This window comes from Phyllostomus hastatus, unplaced genomic scaffold (assembly GCF_019186645.2).
Source record: "Phyllostomus hastatus isolate PE091 unplaced genomic scaffold, TTU_PhHast_1.1 phas_contig_80, whole genome shotgun sequence".
In the NCBI taxonomy this organism is placed as follows: domain Eukaryota; kingdom Metazoa; phylum Chordata; class Mammalia; order Chiroptera; family Phyllostomidae; genus Phyllostomus; species Phyllostomus hastatus.
This window is the reverse complement of record NW_025333960.1, coordinates 38,393,161-38,414,878: the sequence shown is the minus strand read 5'-3', so window position 1 is coordinate 38,414,878 and position 21,718 is coordinate 38,393,161. Positions and strand designations below refer to the sequence as shown.

The 21,718-nt window shown below is 35.7% G+C and overlaps 1 protein-coding gene across 9 annotated transcripts in view; it reads left to right on the top strand.

Annotated features, from left to right (window-relative positions):
• PIAS2 (protein inhibitor of activated STAT 2) overlaps nucleotides 1–21,718 on the top strand; it is an 85,660-nt gene that overhangs the window by 10,264 nt on the left and 53,678 nt on the right. For 7 of the 9 annotated variants that reach the window (XM_045850475.1, XM_045850469.1, XM_045850474.1 and 4 more), the window contains one exon: nucleotides 18,577–19,051. In XM_045850475.1, the coding sequence (XP_045706431.1) occupies nucleotides 18,577–19,051 (475 nt within the window). Of the gene's footprint in view, nucleotides 1–7,670; nucleotides 7,725–17,995; nucleotides 18,055–18,576; nucleotides 19,052–21,718 lie in introns of those variants that run through there. The other 2 variants (XM_045850472.1, XM_045850473.1) reach the window with 2 other exon arrangements.

The following is a 21,718-nucleotide window of genomic DNA, read 5'->3' as shown; positions in this document are numbered from 1 at the left end:
TTTTCTTCTTGTTGTTCTGATTGGTTGTTTTTTGCTTCCTTATGTTCCCAGTAATTAGTTTGATTCTTGGCTTCGTCCTGTCTACTGTTATTTCCCTGTAAATTGTTCCTTATTTCAATTGGTGAATCCTTTGTTTCTATCTGGCTCTTTTTTATGCTGTTAAATTCCTCAGTAATTTCCTCAGCATCCTTATAACCAGTGTTTCGAACTCTGTATGTGATGGATTGCGTCTCTTCCTTTTGTTTAGTTCTTTTTCTGGAGTTTTGATCCATTCTTTCATTTGTCTCTGTTTCTTTGTCTCTGCATTTTGGCAGCCTCTCGACACAGGAACCCTTTGAATTTGGTTAGAAACTCCCACTACAGAAATATTACCTTTACTCCTAGAGATTGGCTATTTTATGAAAGTAGATAAAGTAGCTCTGGTATCCATCAGCGTGGTACGGAATTCTTCATTAATTTTTATCTTAGTTTTGCCTTGCTCATTTAGAGGTATCATGGGGAGCAACTTTTCCAAAAGATCCCTCAGAGCCCCATCAATGATTATTATTTTTGTAATAAAATTTCTAAAGACCCTGTGACGTAGGAACAGTCTGGCGAAAGGTGGAAGTCCATTAAATGATGGGTTCAGTAGGGGCATTCCCTTTTCCAGTGCTTTGGTTATTTACAGTAAAGGCAGACATTTCAGGCACAGTATTCCCTCTAGTGGAGGGAATACTAGAGTGGAGGCCCTCTAGTATTGGTTGCAGGTTCGATCCCCAGTCAGGGCATGTGCAAGAATCAACCAATGTATGCATAAATAAATGGAACAACAAATTGATGTTTTCTCTCTCTTTCTTTTCTTTCCCCCTTCTTTTCTCTCTCTAAATTCAATACATAATTAAAAAAAAAAAAAACAGGAAAGAAACACACAGGTCCTGGACCCATAATTTTTATACATACAATTAGCCAGGGGTCCCAGATGGAGGAATCCCAGATTGTGTGGACTCAGAGATACCCTTTTTTTCTTCCCAAGGCATTGCACTGAATCTAGTCCATCTTAAGTTGGATCCTGTCCAACCCTAGACCCAGTCTAGTTTCTTCTAATTCTGCCAACCCAAGACCCAGTCATGAGACAGAAATATAAATTTGAAGAACTCATTTAAATACAAAAACTGTGGAGCTCGGATTTGAGAGGTACTTACCTGTGACTTCCTGATATATCAGGTAACCAGTGGATTCACTAGGCTCAGTGGGTACCTTCCCCAGGTTGCTTGTTGCTTTTGGGAGTTGTTGCGGGGGGTCTCTTCTGGGTCCTGCATCTGATGACACCAGAAGCGTTAAAAGATAAACTAAGGCATATAAACATTTTAGGAATTTGAGCAAACCTTGTTGTGAATTGGGTAGCACCAAACTGGAAGTGGTTAGAAGCTGGGGGGAAAAAACTTTTTATAGAGAAAAGGTGAAAACAAAGTGAGGAAATTATTGCCAGGCTATAGCTTAAACCCTAGTTGGCTGTTTGTGATATTTGTCCTTAGGCTTTGCTTTCAAAGCCGGAGGTAATCAGAGGCTTAGATAAGGCTAATAGTAGTATTAAAAGATAAACTGAGGCATTAACATTTTAGGGATTTATTTGAGCAAAAAATCAGTTTGAATTGGGAGGCACCAAACCAGAAGTCGTTAGGAGCATTCAGTTGATAGGAGCTGGGGAAAAACTTAGAAGAGGCAGCAGCAAAGTAAGGAAATTATTGACTGGTTGTAGCTTAAACCCTAGCTGGCTTAGATTTTGGTTTGTTTACATAGGCACCACAGCATTAGAGTCACCTTATCTGAAAATACTGTTTTCGATCTTTGGTTGGTCGAATCCATAGGATGCGAAACCCATGGATATGAAGGTCCAACTGTATTTTTTGAAATAAATCCATATGTAAGTTGACCTGTACAGTTCAAACCTGCATTATTCAAGGATCAATTGTATTTAAATTAAAATGAAGTAGATAATTCCTAATAGTTAACCAGATGTTCTTACCTACCATAGACACTTCTACATTTGTTTGCTCCTTAGGCTGTACCCTACCTTTGATAAACATGACTATCTTTTCTGTTAATACTAACATTTTTCTAAGTATAACATTCTTCAGATGTTTCTCTTTTCTTAGCATTTTTGTCTTTGTTTTTCTGGATTGGATCTTAGTCTTTTTTAAAAAGTTTTTTTAATTGAGATGTAATTTACATACCATAAAATTCAGCCTTTTAAAGTATTTAGTTCAGTGATTTGGTCTCTCCGCAAAGTTGTGCAACCACCACCACCGTCTGATTCCAGAACATTTTCATTATCCCCAAAGAAACCCTGTAACTGTTAGCAGTGACCCCCTGTACCCTCTTTTCCCCAGCCCTCAGTTTTCACTAATCTACTTTGTCTCTTTGGATTTGCCTGTTCTGCACACTTCATAGAAATAGAATCATACACATGGCCTTTTGTGTCTGGCTTCTTTCATTTAACACTGCCTTTCCAAGGTTCATTTGTGTTGTAGCATGTATCAGTGCTTCATTCCTTTTTATGGCTGAGCAATATTCCACAGCAGTTTATTTATCCATTCATGAATTTATGTGCATTTGGGTTGCTCCTACTTTTTAATACACTAATCAGTATGAATATGCATCTACAAAGGTATAAGTTTTGTGTGGGCATAATATCTTTATCTTCTCCTCACCCATGGACGTTTTTTCGTTGCTGTTAGAGAAGAGGTGGGGGAGAGAGAAACATCTATTCGTCGTCTTCTCATATGTGCCCTGACTGGGAATGGAAGACCTTTTGGTCTGCGGGCTGACTCTCCAACCAACTGAGCTATACTGGTCAGGACTTTATATTTTATTTTTTAATTTTTATTTATTGATTTTAGAGAGAGAGGGGGGAGAAGAGAGAAACAGAGACAGAGACATTGATTTGTTGTTTCACTTATTTATGCATTCCTTAACTGATTCCTTCATGTGCCCTGACTGGGGATGGAACACATAACCTTGGTGTATTGGGATGATACTGTAACCAACTGAGCTGCCTGGCCAGGGCTGGACTCATGTTTTTAATTCTCTTAGGTAGTTATCTAGGAGTGGTATTCTGGGTCATGTGGTAGCTTTATGTGTAAGTTTTTGAGGAACTCCAGTACTGTTTTCTAAAACTGCTGCACCATTTTAAATTTCTACCAGCAGTATATAAAGGCTCTAAGTTTTCCACATCTCTTGGATTGCATGGGTGTGGAGTGGTATCTCATTGTGGTTTTGATTTGCACTTCCCTGATGATTAATGATATTGAGCATCTTTTTTTTATATGCTTATTGGCCATTTGTATATCTTTAGAGAAATGTCTGTTCAAGCCTTTTGCCCATTTTTAAAATTGTTTTTTTAATTAATTTTAAGTTCTTTATTCTAGATGCACATTCTTTATCAGATATATGTTTTGCCCGTATTTTCTTTTTTTGGACTGTCTCTTCACTTTCTTGATAGTGTATTTTGAACACTATTTTGTTTTAAAACAAAAGTTTTAAATTTTGATGAAGTTTATCTACTTTTCCTTTTGTTGCTTTTGATGTCAAATCTAAGAAACCATTGCCTAATCCAGTCATAAAGATTTATGCCTGTTTTCATCTAAGGGGTTATATTTATAGTTTTAGCTTTTACATTTAGGTTATTGATCCATTCTGAGTTAATTTTTGTTTACAGTGTAAGGTAGGGATTAGTTTTCCTAGCACTGCTTTTTTTTAAAGACAATTCTTTTCCCATTGAGTTGTCTTGACAATTTGTGTTTATCGAGGTACTTCAACAGAAGGAATTGGAAAGGTGAATTGAAGTAAAAGTGTTATGTGGAATCAGTTGGTATCATAGACCAAAATATTTTCTATGAATGTTCATTTTGAACTCCTAGCAATGTGGCCTTTTTCTAGACTTTTTTGAAAAATGTTTTTTTGTTTGTTTTGTTTACTCTGCAGAGAAAAATATAAACCTAACAGACATTCAGAGCTCTCCATTTGTTTATCCATATAGGTCAGTAATAGCAAATCTTTATTATGTCACAGAATGTATATATTTTTGGTAATTGCATGAATATTGACTTTATGATATTGAACAAGTTTTAATAACACTTTGTATTCTCTTATTTTTACTTCTCATTTTTTAAGAATTTGAGCAATCCTCGTGTAGTCAGTGCAGAAAAATCCCAAAAGTAAAAGTCCTTCCTCCCCACTAAGTCCCACTCCTAATATAAGTACCTTAAACTACTTTTGTTTTTTTAAAAAATTTTAGGTTAATTCCAAAACTCAAAAATACCAACATATCTTTCTGTATTGTGATTTTTTCTTTCACCTCTAAACAACATCTATTGCTTGACTTTCTAGTAGATATAAAATTTAGGTCATTATGTTTTCCACTTTGTTTCTAATTCTGCTCTTACATTTTTTGTTCTATTCTGGTATTGATTATTCTTAACTCTTTTATAATGGTTAAATTTCTCTTTCTTAGCCTATCAGTTTTAGACAATAACTCTTCAGTTCCGAGCACTTAACACCCATATATTTTTCACATTTTTCTTTGTTTCTCCTACCTCCACACTTCCAGCCTTAATTTTCTATTTCATTGTCAAGATTTATATCATTTATATGACTGTGTGTAACTCTTCTATACTTCTCTGTGCTTCTAAAGGAGATTCTAGAAATCGAGTACTAATAACCAGCCTTTGTAATATGAGTATTAGTCACTGTAGAACTAGGTAGTGTGTGTAGAGGAAATTCTGTTACTAAACCTGTGCTCCTTAAAGGAGAAATACAAGCTCCTGCTTGGGCGAGGAGAGCTCATGGATATTACTTTTAAAATTTGCTATTATGATGTGTTTTTATCTTGTAGCTATTTAGTTTTTCTTGAAGATAGACTTTCTGGAGCTCTCAACTTTTCTAATTTGGGCAGCTTGCTTTCTAGATGTGCTAATACACATCTGGTTGAACTTTTCTTTCTTCCTTCTGGTCCACACCATTGATTTGAGTCCCAGTTTCTTTCCCATCACTGTTGGTTCCCTGTACATTTTCCTTTATTTCCCTTAGCGTAGCCTTCATTTTTCATCTAATTTGCGACCATGTTCAACCAATTCTGTGAGCATACTGATTTCCAGTGTTTTGAACTGTACATCTGAAAGGTTGGCTATCTTGTTGCTTAGTTGTATTTTTTCTGGAGCTTTGATCTGTTCTTTAATTTGGGTCATTTTTTTTTTTTTTTTGTCTGGGCGTGCCTGTTCTGTAGTAAGGTGAGGGGCAACCCATGTCCCTGCATTGTGATGCTGTATGTGGGGGAGGGGTCCGAGAGGGAACAATGGCATTTGCTGTGCTCTCACCTTGCTTTCAGTCACTTCCTCAGCTTCCCACAAGCAAACTGGGCCCTTCTCATGCTGATTCCTGTGTGGGTGGGCTTGTGTATGTTATAGGACCCAGTGGGTCTCTCCAGGGAATTCTCCTGTGAGGCTGGAGTCTCTCCTGCTGTCTCAATGCCCACAGGTGTTTTCAGTCAGAGGCTTGAGGCTTTATTTCCCAATGCTGGGACCCCAGGTTGCGTGGTCCGTCTTGCTCTCTAGTTGTTCCTCCCAGTTTATCTGCACACGAATGTGGGACGACCCAGTCCACTAGCTGCCGCCTCACTGGGTCTGCCAGCCAGCCATCACCTTGCCAAGAGTCTTCTCTGCCTGGCTGCCCCTCCTACCGGTCTGGATGAATGTGTTGTCTTTAACTCCTTGGTTGTCGGACTTCCATACAGTTTGATTTTCTGTCAGTTCTGGTTTTTTGGGGGTTTTTTTGTTTGGTTTTTTTTGTTTGTTTGTTTTTTAATTTTACCGTCCTTCCTTTGGTTGTGCCAGGAGACACAGTATGTCTGCCTTCGCCTCCATCTTGGTGGGAAGTCTTCCATGTCATTTTTTTTAATTCCATTTTTATTTTACTGGAATGTAATCATGAGTATTGTTTTAGGAAGGGTATGCTGGTGATAAACTTTGTAATTTTTTAAATGTTTGAAAATGGCTTGCCTTTGTTTCTGATTAAAAGTTTAGATACAGAATTTTAACTTGGTACTACAATTTTTCCCTCTGAACTTTGAAAGCTCTGCTCCTGCAGTTTAAAGCACCCAGTGTTGCTAATAGAGGTCCATTGCAAATCTGGTGGTTTTCCTTTTGTAGTAACCTCTTTTACAGTCTTTATGGTGATCACTCTTTACCTTTTGGTCTGTTAAATGTGTTTAGTTGTAGGCTTTTTCATTCCTACTTGCCGGTTCTTTTTCAGTTCTAAGACTCTCTAGGTCTAGGAAATTATCTTCTATGATAATTTCTTCCCTCCTTTTCTGTTTTCTCTCAAACTCTTGACAGGTAAATGTTGAACTTCTCAAATTGAAGCTTTATTTGTTTATTACACTCTGGAAGAGTTCCTTGACTTTGTCTTTGAACTTTTCTATAGTGCTTATTTCAGTAATTAAGTTTTTAACTTACAAGTTTTATCCTCCCTCTGTTCCCCCACCCCCATTCCCTACTTTCTTTCTGAGTATCATGCATGTTGTAGTTTATTCATTCCCTTCTGCTAGCAAAATAATAGTTGCAGCTACTCCATGTCCTTTCTTGTCTACTCTTTCAATTTTAGACATTTTGGTGAATATTTAGTAGTTTGTTTTCCCATATTCCCCTGATAAACAATGATATTAAGCCCCTTTTAATATACTTATTGGCCATTTGGATAGCTTTTGTGATGTGACTTGCCAAGTTTTTTGCCCATTTTTATATTGGGCCATCTGTCTTTTTCATACTTATTTGTATGAGTTCATAATATGTCCCAGATACCAGTTCTTACAGGTTGTATTTTGTAAGTAACTTCTCATTTCCCCAGCCCTATAAGCCTATTCAGAGTTCTGCTTGACTTCTCAACCTGTCTATTGCCCTTTTCCCATTGGCAAATATCCCCAGGAGAAAAGAGGCATCCAGTGTTCTAGGCTTCCCTTCTTTCTACAGTTCTTGGCCTCTCGGGCCCTTGCTGCCTTTATAGTACTTTGTACCTTCAAAGAGTTATAGTTTTTATTTTTTCACAGGGAGGATTGGTTCGAAACAGTCTAGCCAGTCATTAGGAGATATTGAAGTAGGCCAAGTCCTCCTGTGTTGTAGTTCTTCAAGGAGCTTCTTACCTGTTAGCTTCTCCATATAATTTTAAAGTCATCTTTTGAAGTTATGTAGATACACACACACACAGCCTATTGGGATTTTGAAGGGAAATGCATTGGAGAAAATTAACTTTTTGGTACTTTTTAAAATTTATTTAGGTCTTTTACAATGTCTCTCAATAAAGTTTTATAATTTTCTTCAATAAACTATTGCAGATACTTCATTAGATTTATTTCTAGGTACCTTATGTTTGTATCAAATCATAAATGGTATTTTTAGATAATTATATTTTCTATCTTATTGGTCTGTAGAAGTAAAATTTGACTTTGTATAACAATCTTGCTATACTCCTAATTATGATAAATTTACTATAGAATTCTTTTGGATTTTCTGTGTTGACAGAATAATGACCTCTTTGTTTCCTCCTTTCTGATTCTTATGCTTTTTCTTTCTTTCTTTTTTTCTTGTCTTAATGTGCTGGCTAGGATCTCCAGTACAATGTTGAATAGAAGCGGTGATGGGGCATCCTGATCTTGTTCCTGATTTTAAAGGAAATGCTTTCAAAGTTTCACAGTTAAGTATGATGCTTGCTGTAGGTTTATTGTAGATAATCTTTTCAGGATAAGGACATTCCTTTCCATTACTTGTTTGCTAATTTAAAAAAATGGATTTTGAATTTTATCAGAAGCCTTTTCTGCATCTTTTGAGAGGATCATGTTTTCACTCTGTAACCTATTAATGTTTTTTTTTCTGTAATCTGTTAATATGGTGAAATACATTGATTGATTGATTTTCTAATATTTAAATCAGCCTTATGTTTCAAGTATAAAGTCAACCCTGATCTTCTTTTTTATTAGACTCAGTTTGAAGATAATTCAGGATTTCTGCCTCTAATAATGTGTGATAATTGACTTACAATTAAAATACCTATACTTTTCCTCTTCTGCAGGAGTTGATGTAAGATTAGAATGATCTGTTTTTAAGTGTTTGGTGTAACTCCCTTGTAAAATTGTTTCTTGTGTTTTCTTTGTGGGACACTCCTTAACCATTGTTTCAATTGCTTTGGTTGTAGGATTATTCGTATTTTCAATTTTCAAAGTGGTTTTAATGGTTATATTTTTATAGAAAGTTGTCTGTTTCATCCGTGTTCTTGAATTTATGGCATTAATTTGTTAATCTCCAAATTTGTAGTAACTGTAGTTAATGTCCCTTTTATCTTTTTTAAAAAAGCCTTCTTTTCCTTGATTAGTGTTGAAAGCTAAAAGCTTGCCAATTTTTAAAGACTTCAAAGAATCACTTTTTTTATCTTACATGCTCTTAAATGTATCCTTCCCCATTTTATTAATTTCTGCTCATGTTTTTCCTTATACTTTCTTTGGGTTTATTTCTATTCTTTATCTGATTCCTTAAGTTGGACACCTTGCTTATTCTCCAAATTTTTTTATATAGGCATTTAAGATCGGGAGTTTCAATGTATTGCTTTTCCTGCATCACACAGTTTTGATGTGCATTATTTTCACTTGTGAATACTTTTCTGTGAATTCTTTTATCATTTATTTAAAAGTTTTATGTTCAAACATAGAGGAGTTTCTTTAGTTTTTGATGTGTTGTGATGAGGCAACATGATTTGTGTATCAGTCCTTTGGAACGTATTTAAACTGTGTTGTCAGTTTTATAATTTTTGTTTGTATTTGAAGAGAACGTATACTTTCTAAGTGTTGATGTGAAAATTTATATATATCCAGTGGTTAGGGTTGTTAAATCTTTTGTCAAGTCATATACATCTTTATGTGTATGAGAGCAGTGTATTAATCTTTTTTTTTTTTTTAGATTTTATTTATTTTTAGGGAGAGGAGAAAGTGTGAAAGAGAGGGAGAGAAACATGATGTGTGAGAGAAACAGCAATCAGTTGCCTCTCTCATGCCCCCAACTGAGGACTTGGCTCCAACCCAGGCATATGCTCTGACTGGGAATTGAACCAGCTACCTTTCAGGCCACAGGCCAGTGCTCAGTCCACACCAGCCAGGGCTGAGAGCAGAGTATGTTAATCTTTTACTAGAGTGTTTTTTTCTGTGTAGTTCTGTCAATTTTTATTTTTTTTCCTTCTTATGTTTTAGAAAGTAAAGTTTTTATTCACTCTCCAAGAAAGGAGAGGGGGGCATGCTATGGAGAGATAATCTAGCCCAATTTTTAAAGTATACTTTAAATCGTTACTAGTACATGAACGTTTAGCTTTATTTTATTTTCCTGTTGAATTGAGAAACTTTTACTCTGTATATCTAGGCATACTTTTTGTATTATATACTACTGTTTGATATTACTGTACTTATACTGGTTTTGGGGGGGTCAGCTAATTTTGCTGATTTTTAAAATTCTCCCTTCCCCTATATTTTTGTGTTTTTATTTTAGTTTTATCTCTTGTGAATATCATGTTATTGAATTTAAGAAAATTAATCTGCCTAATAATCTTTGTAATTTTAAATCAAACTTTATATTAAACTGTCAATTTGTTCACAGTTGTAAGAAATAATGCAGAGACATCCTGTGTACTCTTTACTCAGTTTCCTCAATGGTAACATCTTGCAAAACAGTATAGTATCACAACCGGGATTTGACATTGACACAGTCAAGAAACAGAACATTTCATCAACATAAGGACCCCTCATATACCGTATTTTTTGGACTATAAGATGCACCCCCCCCCCCAATTTGGGAGGAAAATGGAGGTATGTCTTATAGTCCAACTGTAGCTTACCTGGTCTGCTGTGGGGTAGGGGGCGGCAGCCTGTGTTATTTGTGTTATTAAATATTTTACCACAGTTTTTTGCTTCATAATTTCTTTTTCCTATTTTCCTCTAAAACCTAGGTGCATCTTATGGTCTGGTGCATCTTACAGTCCCAAAAATATGGTAGTCCTTTTTATAGCCATACCCACTTTCTTCTCTCCCCTCAGTCTCAGGGACCCACTCATCTGTTCTTTATTTCTGTGATTTTGTCTTTTCAAGAATGTTATATAAATGGAATGATGTAGTATGGCACCTTTTCAGTTAGTTTTTTTTTTCCATTCATAATTTTCTGAAAATTTATTCATGTTATTACCTGTATTAGTAGTTCATCTATGCAGTTTATTGCTATGGATACAAATCCATAGTATGGATTTGTTTAACCATTTACCTGTTGAAGACATCTAGGTTGTTTAGTTTTTGGTGATTACAAATACAAGTGCTATAAAGATTTGTGCATAGGTTTTTTTGTGAACATAAATTTTAATTTCTCTGGGATAAATGCCCGGGAGTGCAGTTACTGGATTGTGTGGTTATTGTATATATAGTTTTCTAAGAACGTGCCCAACTTTCCCAGAGTGGCTGTACCATTTTAAATTCCTACCAGCAATGTATGGAGTGATCCAGTTTCTCTGCATTCTTGTCAGCATTTGGTGTTATCACTGTTTTTTATTTTAGCCATTCTGGCATGTATATCTAGTGAGGTTTTATTTTGCACTTCCCTAATGGCTAATGATACTGAAGATATTTTGATCTTATTTTTCATCTCTAATATCCCACTGATGAACTGTCCCTTCATGTCTTTTGTCCTTTTTCTAATTGGATTTTTTTGTTGTTGTTGAGTTTTGAGAGTTCTAGGTATATTGTCTCTACTAGTCCTTTATTGGATATGTGATTTGTAAGTATTTCCTCCAACCCTGTTACTTGTTCTTTAATCTTTTTAATAGGGTATTGCAGAGCAGAAGTTTTTAATTTTGGTGAAGTCCAATGTAACATTTTTCCATTTTTGGATTTTGTATTGGAGCATCAAGCCTGAGAACTCTTTGCCTGAAGATTTTATTCTATGTGTTTTTTTCCTAAAAGTTTTTTTATAACTTTCTTCTAATATTTAAGTCTGATCCACTTAGAATTCATTTTTGTATGAAATGTGAGGCTGATGTACAGGTTCGTTTTTTTTTTTCCTTGTCTGTGAATGTGCAGTTATTCCAGCACCATTTGTTGAAAGTTTATTTTTCTTCCATTGAGTTACATTGGTACATGTGTCAGACTATTTGGGCCTGTTGATGTAGGTCTATTTCTGGCTTTTTTATTCTGTTCCATTGACCTATGTGTCTTTGCTAATCCCACAAAACCTTTTTTTAAAAAATTTAATTTTATTGGGGTGACACTGGTTAATAAAATTATATAGGTTTCAGGTGTACAGTTTTATAATATGTCATCTGTCTGTTTTGTGTTCACCATGCTAGGTCAAGTCTCCTTCCATCACTATTTATCTCCACAACCCCCCGCCCCCCCCCCCCAACAAAATCTTGATTACTGAGCTAAGGTGTGAAATGAGGTAGATTGATCCTCTATTCATTTTCAAAATTGTTTTAGCTCTTTTGTTTCCATATAAATTTTAGAATAATCTCATCTATACCCATAAAAAGTCTTGATGGGGTTTGGGTAGGAATTGTGTTAAATCTGTGTATGTGTTTAGGGAAGATTGATGTTATTATCTTATTTAGTATTCCAATCTACGAACAATCTGTTTAGGACTTCTTTCATTAGCGTTTTGCAGTTTTCAGAATACAAGTCCTGTGCATGTTTTCTTATGTTTTAAAACATATGTATTTTCATTTTCTTTGGAGTGAATATAAATGGTATTGTGTTTTTAACTTGTTTCTTCATATTCTTTGTTAGTGTCTAGAGATGTGATTGGTATTTGCATGTTGTTCTTCTACCTCTTACTAGTTTTAGTTGTTTTGTAGATTCCTTGGGATCTGCAAATACAGGTAGTTTTATTTTTTCTTTCCAACTGAATGCCTTCTATTTCCTTTTCTTGTCTTTTCCCACCAGCATAGAACTTCTAGCACTATGCTGATGGAGACTGGTGAGAGTAGACATCTTTTTCTCATTTTCAATCTTACAGGGAAGCATTCAGTGTTTCACCATTAATTATCTTAGCTATGGGTTTTTCTTTTTTCTCTTTTTAGGTGATTTCTATCAGGTTGAAGTTCTCTATTCTTATTTTTCAGAGAATTTTTATCTTGAGTGGGTGTCGACTTTGTCAAATGCTTTTTCGGCATTGATATGGTCATGTGATTTTCTTTTTTAGCTACTAATAAGGTGTACTACATTGACTTCAAACATTGTACCAGCTGTGCTTTCTCCCATACTCTTGAAGTTTTCATGCGCTTTCTCTTGAAGTTTTAATACATGTATAAAAGTCTAAAATTACTATCTTTTCCTTTCTCTTCTGTAGCATACTTTAAATTGCTCACCACTCTGTGAACTTGTATGCATGCCATTGTTGCCCAGCATTTTTGTTCTACCTTTTCCTAGCCTCACAAATTTGAGGCTATTGTTTTATTTCTTTATTTTTAAAAATATTTTATTTATTTTTAGCTAAAGGGAGGGAGAAGGAGAGTGAGAGAAACATCAATGTGTGGTTGCCAACTGGAGAACCTGGCATGCAACCCAGGCATATGCCCTGACTGGTCATTAAACTGGTGACCCTTTGGTTCCAGGCCAGCACTCAAGCCAGGGAAGATAGTATTGTTTTATACAGTAAATGTTTCTTTAGGCTAATTATCTCCTTCAGTCAGATTTGTCATTTTATTTGCCCATCATTCTTCCTCTAGGACGCTCTCTGTTCAGCAGTCATTGGCTTTTTACTTTATCTTAATGGGGTAAGGGGACCCCATTATACTGGGGACCTGGCCCTGCAACCCAGGCATGTGCCCTGACTGGGAATCGAACCAGCAGCCCTTTGGTTCAAGGCCCAACCTGTGCACTGAGCTACACCAGCCCGGGGCCTCCTCAGGACTTTTGTACTTGCTCTGTCCTGTGCCTTGGAATGCTTTTCCTCCAATATCCGTTGGATGCTTTCCTATTCATACTTTAGTTACTTAGTTTCCTTCTCAGCAAGACCTTTCCTCTTTTAAATTGCAAATCCTCTCTCCCTGTTTTCATTTCCTCCTCTGTTTTTGTCCATTCTGTTCATCACCACATGCCCATTATATGTTTTATTTAGTAACGTGTTCCTTAATCCTTATTTCTAGTCTTCTTGATATCTGACAGGTGTGAGGTGATACCTTTTTTTTTTTGTCATTGGGTTCTTTATCTCTTTTGGATATTAACTTCTTATCAGATATATGATTTGCAAATATCTTCTCTCATTCACTAGGTTGCCTTTCATTTTGTTGATGGTTTCCTTTGCTCTGCAAAAGCTTTATAGTCTGATTTAGCCTCACTTGGATTTATTTTGCTTTTGTTGCTTTTGGTGTCATTCAAAAAATCATCTCCAAGACCTATATTATGGAGCTTATCACTGCCTGTGTTTTCTTCTAGTAGTTTTATGGTTTCAGGTCTTACATTCAAGCCTTTAATCCATGCTGAGTTAATTTTTGTGTATGGTATAAGATGGTGTTTCAGTTGCACTATTTTGAGTATGGCTCTCCAGTTTTCCCAGCACCATTTATTGAAGAGACCATCCTTTCCCCATGGTATTCTTGCTCCTTTGTTGTAAATTAATTGACCATACATGTGTGGGCTTATTTTGGGGCTGTAGTCTCCTTCACTCATCTGTCTGCTTTTATGTCAATATATTACTGCTTTGCTTACTGTATAAATTTGTAAAATAGTTTGAAATCAGGGAGTATGATGCCTCCAGTTTTGTTCTTCGTTCTCAAGATTGCGTTGACTATTTGGTGTCACCACAGACAATTTAAGGGAAATCCTATATATTGTATAATTTTATCTATAAATATTTCAGCATATGATTACAAAAATAGAGATAATCCTAATCAAGTTATTTATTAAATTTGTTAAACTAGTTTTACTTTACTAGAATAAACTATACTTGGGTACAAGGGCTTTTGTGTCAACAGGAAATGTTGATATGTTACCAAAAAAAAAAAAACTCCTTATGGTTGCTATTAGGAAATGAGAAAGACCAGACCCCCTGTTTCATCAGGATTTGCTTCAAGTTTTGGCTGGATGAGTGGACTCCCTGCTGAAGTCTGAGAAACCAAAATTTGCTTATTTGAAAATACTGTTCTGTGTTCAACAGACTTTTCCATGTTTATCTTCAAACATGTATTGAATATTCTGACTTTTATTCTGTTGAACAGTTTAAGTAACAGAATTCCATCTTTTCCTTCATGGCTTAGTAGAATTTGTTGATGAAGCTGTCTTATCTGGGAAGATTCTTTTGTAAGTGAGGGGGCAAAGATAATATATCTCTCGAATCAGATTGAGTAATTTATATTTTTCTAGGAAATAACTTATCTCTAAGTTACTATAGTTGCTTGTGCTATTTTCTGTTTAAGGAAATTTGCTTAGTATTTGTGGTCTTTATATTCCTTTTCTTATTCTCAAAAGTGTTTTTCCCCCCTTTTGGGGGCCAGACTTTACAGACTTTTGTGTTTTTTGCTTTCTGGTTCATGTTTCATTTTTAATTCTTTGCTCTTTCTGAGGGTGTGTGTTTATTTTGTTGTTATAGTCAGTCTTCTGTATCCGGGGTTCCACATCTGTGAGGAGGGAGGGCTGACTTAAGGGACTTGAGCATCTGTGGACTTGGGTAATATGCAGGGGGGTGGAGGCATCGAGAAACCAATCCTCTGCAGATAACAAGGGACCACCTTACATTTTTTGCTTTTTGAACTCACTAAATTTATTTTCAATCTTGTATAATAATAAAAGCATTTAGGGAGATGCTCTCCCAAGCTTTGGCTTATTTTATAGATTTTGAAATGTAGTATTCTCTCTTGTTTCTCTTACTATTCAATTTTTATTTCTTTAGCTGGGGAGTAATGTTAACCAGTGTCTTGTAAAAAAGAGATCCACATAAAGTCACAAGTAAAGGTGATTCAGTTAAAGGGAATAGGTGGTTTTACCAGAATGCAGGGCCAGGAACTAGGGACTGCTCAGGAGATCGGTAGTAGTTAGATATTGGAGAATGTTCCTAAATTTCACAGTTTCTCTTACGGTATCAGCTTGGTCATTTCTTTTTATTACATGGTGGTTTTTCTTTATCCATCCCTGCTTATAAATGAAAATGTAGCAAGTTTTAATGTTGCTGTTGGGATAGGTGATATTAATAATGTGATTTAGCAGTTCCCTACAGTATTTACTCTCCCTGTTCCACATTATACATGATAGTAGGTGGAGGATCTACAAAGTTTGTGTTGGTCTTTACTGTGATTGCCAAGCTATAGGGCTTCCTCAAATTCTGAGTTATTTTTAACCATTTCCATCTCATATTTAAGAACTGAAGAGCAGTCTCTGGAAAATATTTTTACTCATGATGATCACTTTTAACTGTCATGTTTACTTGTTTGATGAGTTGTTTTCTAAATGTAGCACCTTCAACTTTCCTTCATGCCTATATCTAATATTCCAATTATATAATGTCCCAAGTTTCAAATTTTTTATAATTTTGTGTTAAGTTTGATAAGTAAAGTTGATTTAAAGTCATAGTCTTAATTTACATTGGCTTTTCTTTAGAAATCCAGATTATGTATATTTAAATATCAGATGCCAATATATTTTTCTATAGTTCATAGAGTTTCCTTAAAGGCAAGCAGTTGAGATCATTTCCCTGTGTAGAGCACATAGCAATCGTAACTGGAGATTAGAGGCAGACTTTGGGAGGCAGCAGGATGGATTGGATAAAATGCACTTAAAAAATTGGAGAACAAGAGCTGAAATTAATTCTTGCTGGTATTCCTAGCAGGCTCACTGCAACTGGTGAGGGCTGAGTCAAAAAATTAAAATAAGCATGACTTTAGGAAGAAATGGGTTCCAGTGAGGTTTGCTGAGAAATACATTAGTAGATTTTGACTTAGTAAGCTCCTTAGGGACTATCTTAATAGTAAATTCTAAGTAAAAGACAATTTTTGTTTTTGTTTTTTAAATAGAAATTGATGGCCAAAGGGATGAAGTGACTTTCCCAAGTTGTCCTGAGTCTTGATGCTAGGACTTGATGTACATACAACTACTGACGGCTGCTGTAGAGTTTTCCACGGGACCCCATTGACTCTCAAAACTACCACCTTTGGGAGGGCTGGCAGTGCTTTCTCTTTTGGAGCATTTTGCACACTGTCCCGTCTACTTTTGTTTCCTTTGCCCCTCCCCAAACTAGGGAATTTCTTTTTTGCACAGAATCTTTGGATTCCATATTTATAGTTCTAAGCTTTTATATCTTTCTTCCCTTTTGTTTGTATACTTACAGTAGCTAATAGAGCTATTTGCACTAGCATTCTTTGCCAGATAAATTTATCATTGGAAATAAGAGAAATGAGACCTCCCAGAAATTCCTTTCTGCGAGCCAAGCTTAGAGTGACTTTGTGTTGCTTCTGTCATTTCTGTAAGACAGGTTTTCTCAAAATGAAGAATATCTGAAAATAATTGAAACAAGGGAAGCAAAGTAGTGAATTCCAAGTTAGTTCGATTTCTTTAGAAGAAATCATAGATAACTTGTTTCTGTATGGCTGCCTTTGTTGGTGGTAGTGTTTTCCATGATTTAATGTTGCTTATATGCACTGTAATATGAGCAAACTTCAGTTGAAAAATTTATTAGGATTGGGGACTTTTGAGAGGATGCATTGCATTTCTTGCTTGGGAAGACACTTCTGAAAAGCTGTCGTAGTCCTTGTTGTGTAACCTTGAGTACTATTACAGGTATGTCATGAGATAGGCCAAGAATTTTCTTGTTTTCCCTCTTTTTTTTTAATCTTGTCCATAACATAGGGGTAAGATAAAATCATCTTTAACACATGGAGGAAATGAAATGAGTTAAAGTGTAATGACTATGGCACTATGATATATGTTGCTATGTGAGAGTGATTTAGAGCTGCACCGTCCAGTGTGGTAGCTACTAGCCAAGTGTGGCTCTTAAGCACTTGAAATGTGGTTAGTCCAAAATGAGATGTGCTCTGAGTGGAAAATACACACTGGATATTGCAAAGTTAGTATGGGAAAAAAATCTCATTGACACTTTTTAAAAATCATGATTTTTAAAATTATAAATATTGATTACCTGTTTAAGTAAATTTAAGTAATACTTTTGATATACTGTATTGGGTTAAATAAAGCATCTTATCAGAATTAAATTGTTTTATTTTAATGTGACTACAGTAGAAGACTTAGAATTATGTGTGTGGTTCCTACTTCTGTTAGTCTGTGCTGATCATGTATATAAAGAATGGTTGGTAGGATTACAACTTAATAATTCTTTTACCTGTACAATATGAAATATAGAGACATATGAAGTAGAATTACAAGCTTGCTACAGCTTTTATATGCAGCTATATTTGATATGTTTAAATTTGTTTGCAGTTCAGAAAACTAGCAGCTGTTCCTGACAACTACTTAAAAGTCCAGAAGAGTTTTAAACAATTGCTTCTGGGCCATCAGTGAGACTTAAAAGTACAAACAGGAATTATGTGTTATGAATCAGTGCCAGCACTAGGTATTGCACCTGTGCATACCTGCCAGGTTGAGAAGGAGTCCCAGGTAGCTGTGGAGTGTGCTGCACTGAGAAGAGGTGGGGGGCAGTTTTCCTTAGGGTCAATTTCTAAAAAGGCGTTTGGTCAGCTGCTCTTTCTGGTTATATGGTGCACCTGTCACTTCTGTGTTCAGGATTGACTGAAAATCACTGAGTAGGTGGATTTATGAAGCAGCGAGTGGCTAAAAGTATATACTAAGTTTTGTTGAATAACTAAATAGTAAGATCTGAAGCAGGAACTGCCTCTTACTTCCATTTTGTACTCAAGAACAAGTCAATAGATGGTGATGTGGAAGGAATCTTGTCCTTTGAGATTTGTGATGACTCATTTCTTTGCTCTTCAAAGGTCTTTTCCTCATTGGACACTTAGCTGAGAACTTCATTTCTAGAAGTTTGACTACTAAATAAGGTGTATAGATTTTTAGCTTTAATTTTAACAAATACTATTTTCTTACATTGTCTGTTCCTTCATTTTGAGTTGGTAAAAATTAATTGGATTTTGGATCACAAATTCGTCTTGATTTTTGTAGATTTAATGCTTAGCATCAGAAACTATGCATATAGTGTCAAAATCTAATTGGTCAGTTGATAATAATGTGCATTTGTAGAGCTTATTTTTAAAGGAACATTTTCATTGGTTATAAATTCCATAGTCATAAAGCATCTACGAGTTTTCACTTGAGCATAAAGGAAAACAATAGACTACCAAAATTGAGTATATCAAAACATTATTAATATCATAACTTAAGTGTTATTTGGTGGGGTGGGGCTAGCAGCGTAAACTGGGACAATTCTAACTATGTAGAAATACTAGTTACTAGCACATGCCAATTGATTGAATGCTGAAAAAACAAGATTTTATAGTATATTTTAAATACGGTTTTTATATACTTGGTGACTATTGGTTTACTTTTTTTTTCTCTCCTTTTAGAATATGGTTTCTAGTTTTAGGGTTTCTGAACTACAAGTGTTACTAGGCTTTGCTGGACGGAATAAAAGTGGACGTAAGCATGACCTCCTGATGAGGGCGTTGCATTTACTGAAGAGCGGCTGTAGCCCTGCGGTTCAGATTAAAATCCGAGAATTGTATAGACGCCGATACCCACGGACTCTTGAAGGACTTACTGATTTATCCACAATCAAATCATCGGTTTTCAGTTTGGATGGTAGCTCATCACCTGTAGAACCTGACTTGCCTGTGGCTGGAATCCACACGTTGCCTTCCACTTCAGTTACACCTCATTCACCGTCCTCCCCTGTAGGTTCTGTGTTGCTTCAAGATACTAAACCCACGTTTGAAATGCAGCAGCCATCTCCCCCAATTCCTCCTGTCCATCCTGATGTACAGTTAAAAAACTTGCCCTTTTATGATGTTCTTGATGTTCTCATCAAGCCCACAAGTTTAGGTAAGTGTTAGACAAATCCATTTCTTCCGGACAACGAATAAAGCAAGAGGCCTTCAACTATTAATGATTTGCTGCTCAGAAAATTTAATAAATTTTATCATATTACTTAAAGTTCATACATGTGTCTTTAACACCTTTTTACCTAGGTTGATTGACATCTGTTGTGTAACTGCATAATTTCTTACTGCCAAGTGAAATTATATACACAGGTATTTGGATTTATTGATGAAATAAATTGTTTGAAAAGTGGTATTTCATAGTTAATCTGGCAGATTATTTTCTTCTCCATCCTTTGTGTAGCATTATATTACAGTACATCTTGACTGCACCAGGAGGGAATTTCTAGAGGCAGAGCTGGTTAATGTGGGTCAACATGGCCCGATTGGTTCGCAGGCCAAGGAGGCAATGCCTATTCCAGGCTCTTTTTCCTTGCTTTGTTTTTATTTAACAATACTGAGATAGGCAGGTAGAGCAGTGCATTATATCTCTTCATTACATTCATTCTGAAATAAGAATTCTTTGTTTATTCACATTTTATTATTTTTGTGAAGTCCTGTGAGTAGAATTATTGAATCAAAGAGTAAGAACACTTTACTCTTGATAACATATCAATTGCTAAATTAGTTTCCAGAAGAGCTATACTAGTTTAAATTACACAAAGTGAAAGAATGTTTCTCAGTGCACTTTATGTCCTTCCTCTGTTAAGTGTTATTAAAAACAAATCTTTGTGATTTTGATAGATAAAGAAGACTCACGTCTCTCTTAGATTTTTTATTTCTAAAATTAGTAGGAGCAAACACTGTAAATGTTTATTATTCAGTTGCCTTTTAAAAAATGTATTTTCACCTTTAACCCTTTTTTTATACAGCTTCATTTATCTAAAAATATTTCTATAATTAATTTTATTTTTCCCTTTGTCATGGTTTTTGGTTTTTACCAGTGTACAATATCATGGCTTATACGTGTTTCTTAGCAATTGATTGTAAATTTATTTTTTTTTAAGATTTTCTTTATGTTTAGAATGTGGGACAGGGTAGAGAGAGGGAGAGACACATGAATGTGTGAGAGACATCAGTCAGTTGCCTCTCACACGCCCACCTCTGGGGACCTGGCCCAGAACCAAGGCACGTGCCCTGACAGGGAATTGAACCAGTGACCTTTCAGTTCCCAGCTGGTACTCAGTCCACTGAGCCGCACCAGCCAAGTTGCAAGTTTATTTTGTGTGTATTTTGAGAAAGATTCAGACTAGTGATATGCTTGGCTGATCCTACCTCATGGAACTCCTCTGGAGTATAGTCAGGGTGAGGACTGAGAAGATGAGGGCCTGTGGGGTCGTGGTCACAATGGAAGCTGTTTCAGAAGCAGGGTTGAATGCCTGGAAGAATGACGGGAGACGGAAGATGCAGCAGTGCGTCTTCTCTGCTTACTAGCATCTGTGGTGTACCAAGTGGTAAACTCGGGGCAAGTTTCCTGCCTTTCTCTCCTTACTTTCCTGCTTCGTTCAGAAATAGAAATATTTGCTTTTCTATATTGATTCTTCATAGAGTTTCTCTTTCATTAACTTCAATAAAATTAAAACTAGTAGGTTTTTTATAAGTTTTTAAAATAAAACTTTTGTATCTCATTTGGCTTACATAAAATAATGCCAGATATATATATAATTTCAGGCCTTACAATACCCCTAAGCTAAAAACTGTATTTTCTAGGAGCCCTGCCTTATTATTGTTTTTATAAACATTACAAACTGATTCTTGTTTAAAACAAAGTTTAAACATTTCATTATTCTGTCTTCTACATGAGAGAAAAAATAATTTTCTTCTTTTTTTTTTTTAAAGATTTTATTTATTTATTTTTAGAGAGGGAAGGGAGGGAGATAGAGAGAGAGAGAGAGAGAGAGAGAGAGAGAGAGAGAGAGAAACATCAATGTGCGGTTGCTGGGGGTTATGGCCTGCAACCCAGGAATGTACCCTGGCTGGGAATCGAACCTGGGACACTTTGGTTCCCAGCCCGCGCTCAATCCACTGAGCTACGCCAGCCAGGGCTAAAATAATTTTCTTAATATACTTAGTCTTATTATGTCTGATTGATAAAACAGTGATCTAAGAAGTGGTCTTTTAGACTTTGAGGTAGAAAGTTAAAAAATCAGCATAGGTACCATATAGTCTGCCAAATAAAAGTTGAAAAAATTTAATACTTTCCAGTAAAAACCTTTAGCTGATTTTTTTTTAGTGCCACATGCCTAAGGCAATATAATATGGCATGGTTTTATGATGTTGAAAATACTTATAAAAAAAATTCCTGGAGCTGTGACTGGTGTGTCTCAGTTGGTTTGGGTGTTGTTGCACAGAGTGAAAGGTTGTGGGTTCAATTCCTGGTCACGGCACATGCCTGGGTGGCAGGTTTGGTCTTCTGTTGACATGCATACAAGAGGCAACTAAATTGATGTTTCTTTCACACATTGATGTTTCTCTCCCTCTTTTTCTCCCTCCCTTCCCTTCTCTAAAAATAAATAATATGTCTTTTTAATTCTGGGAAAGTTTATTTATTTGGACACTGCTCTGAAGAAACCTGTTTACATTTGGGAGCTGAGAAATAACAATCTTCAGGAGTCAAAAGAGATATCAAATCCAAATTTCAAAGGATGTATTTTTCACAATTGCAAGCCAG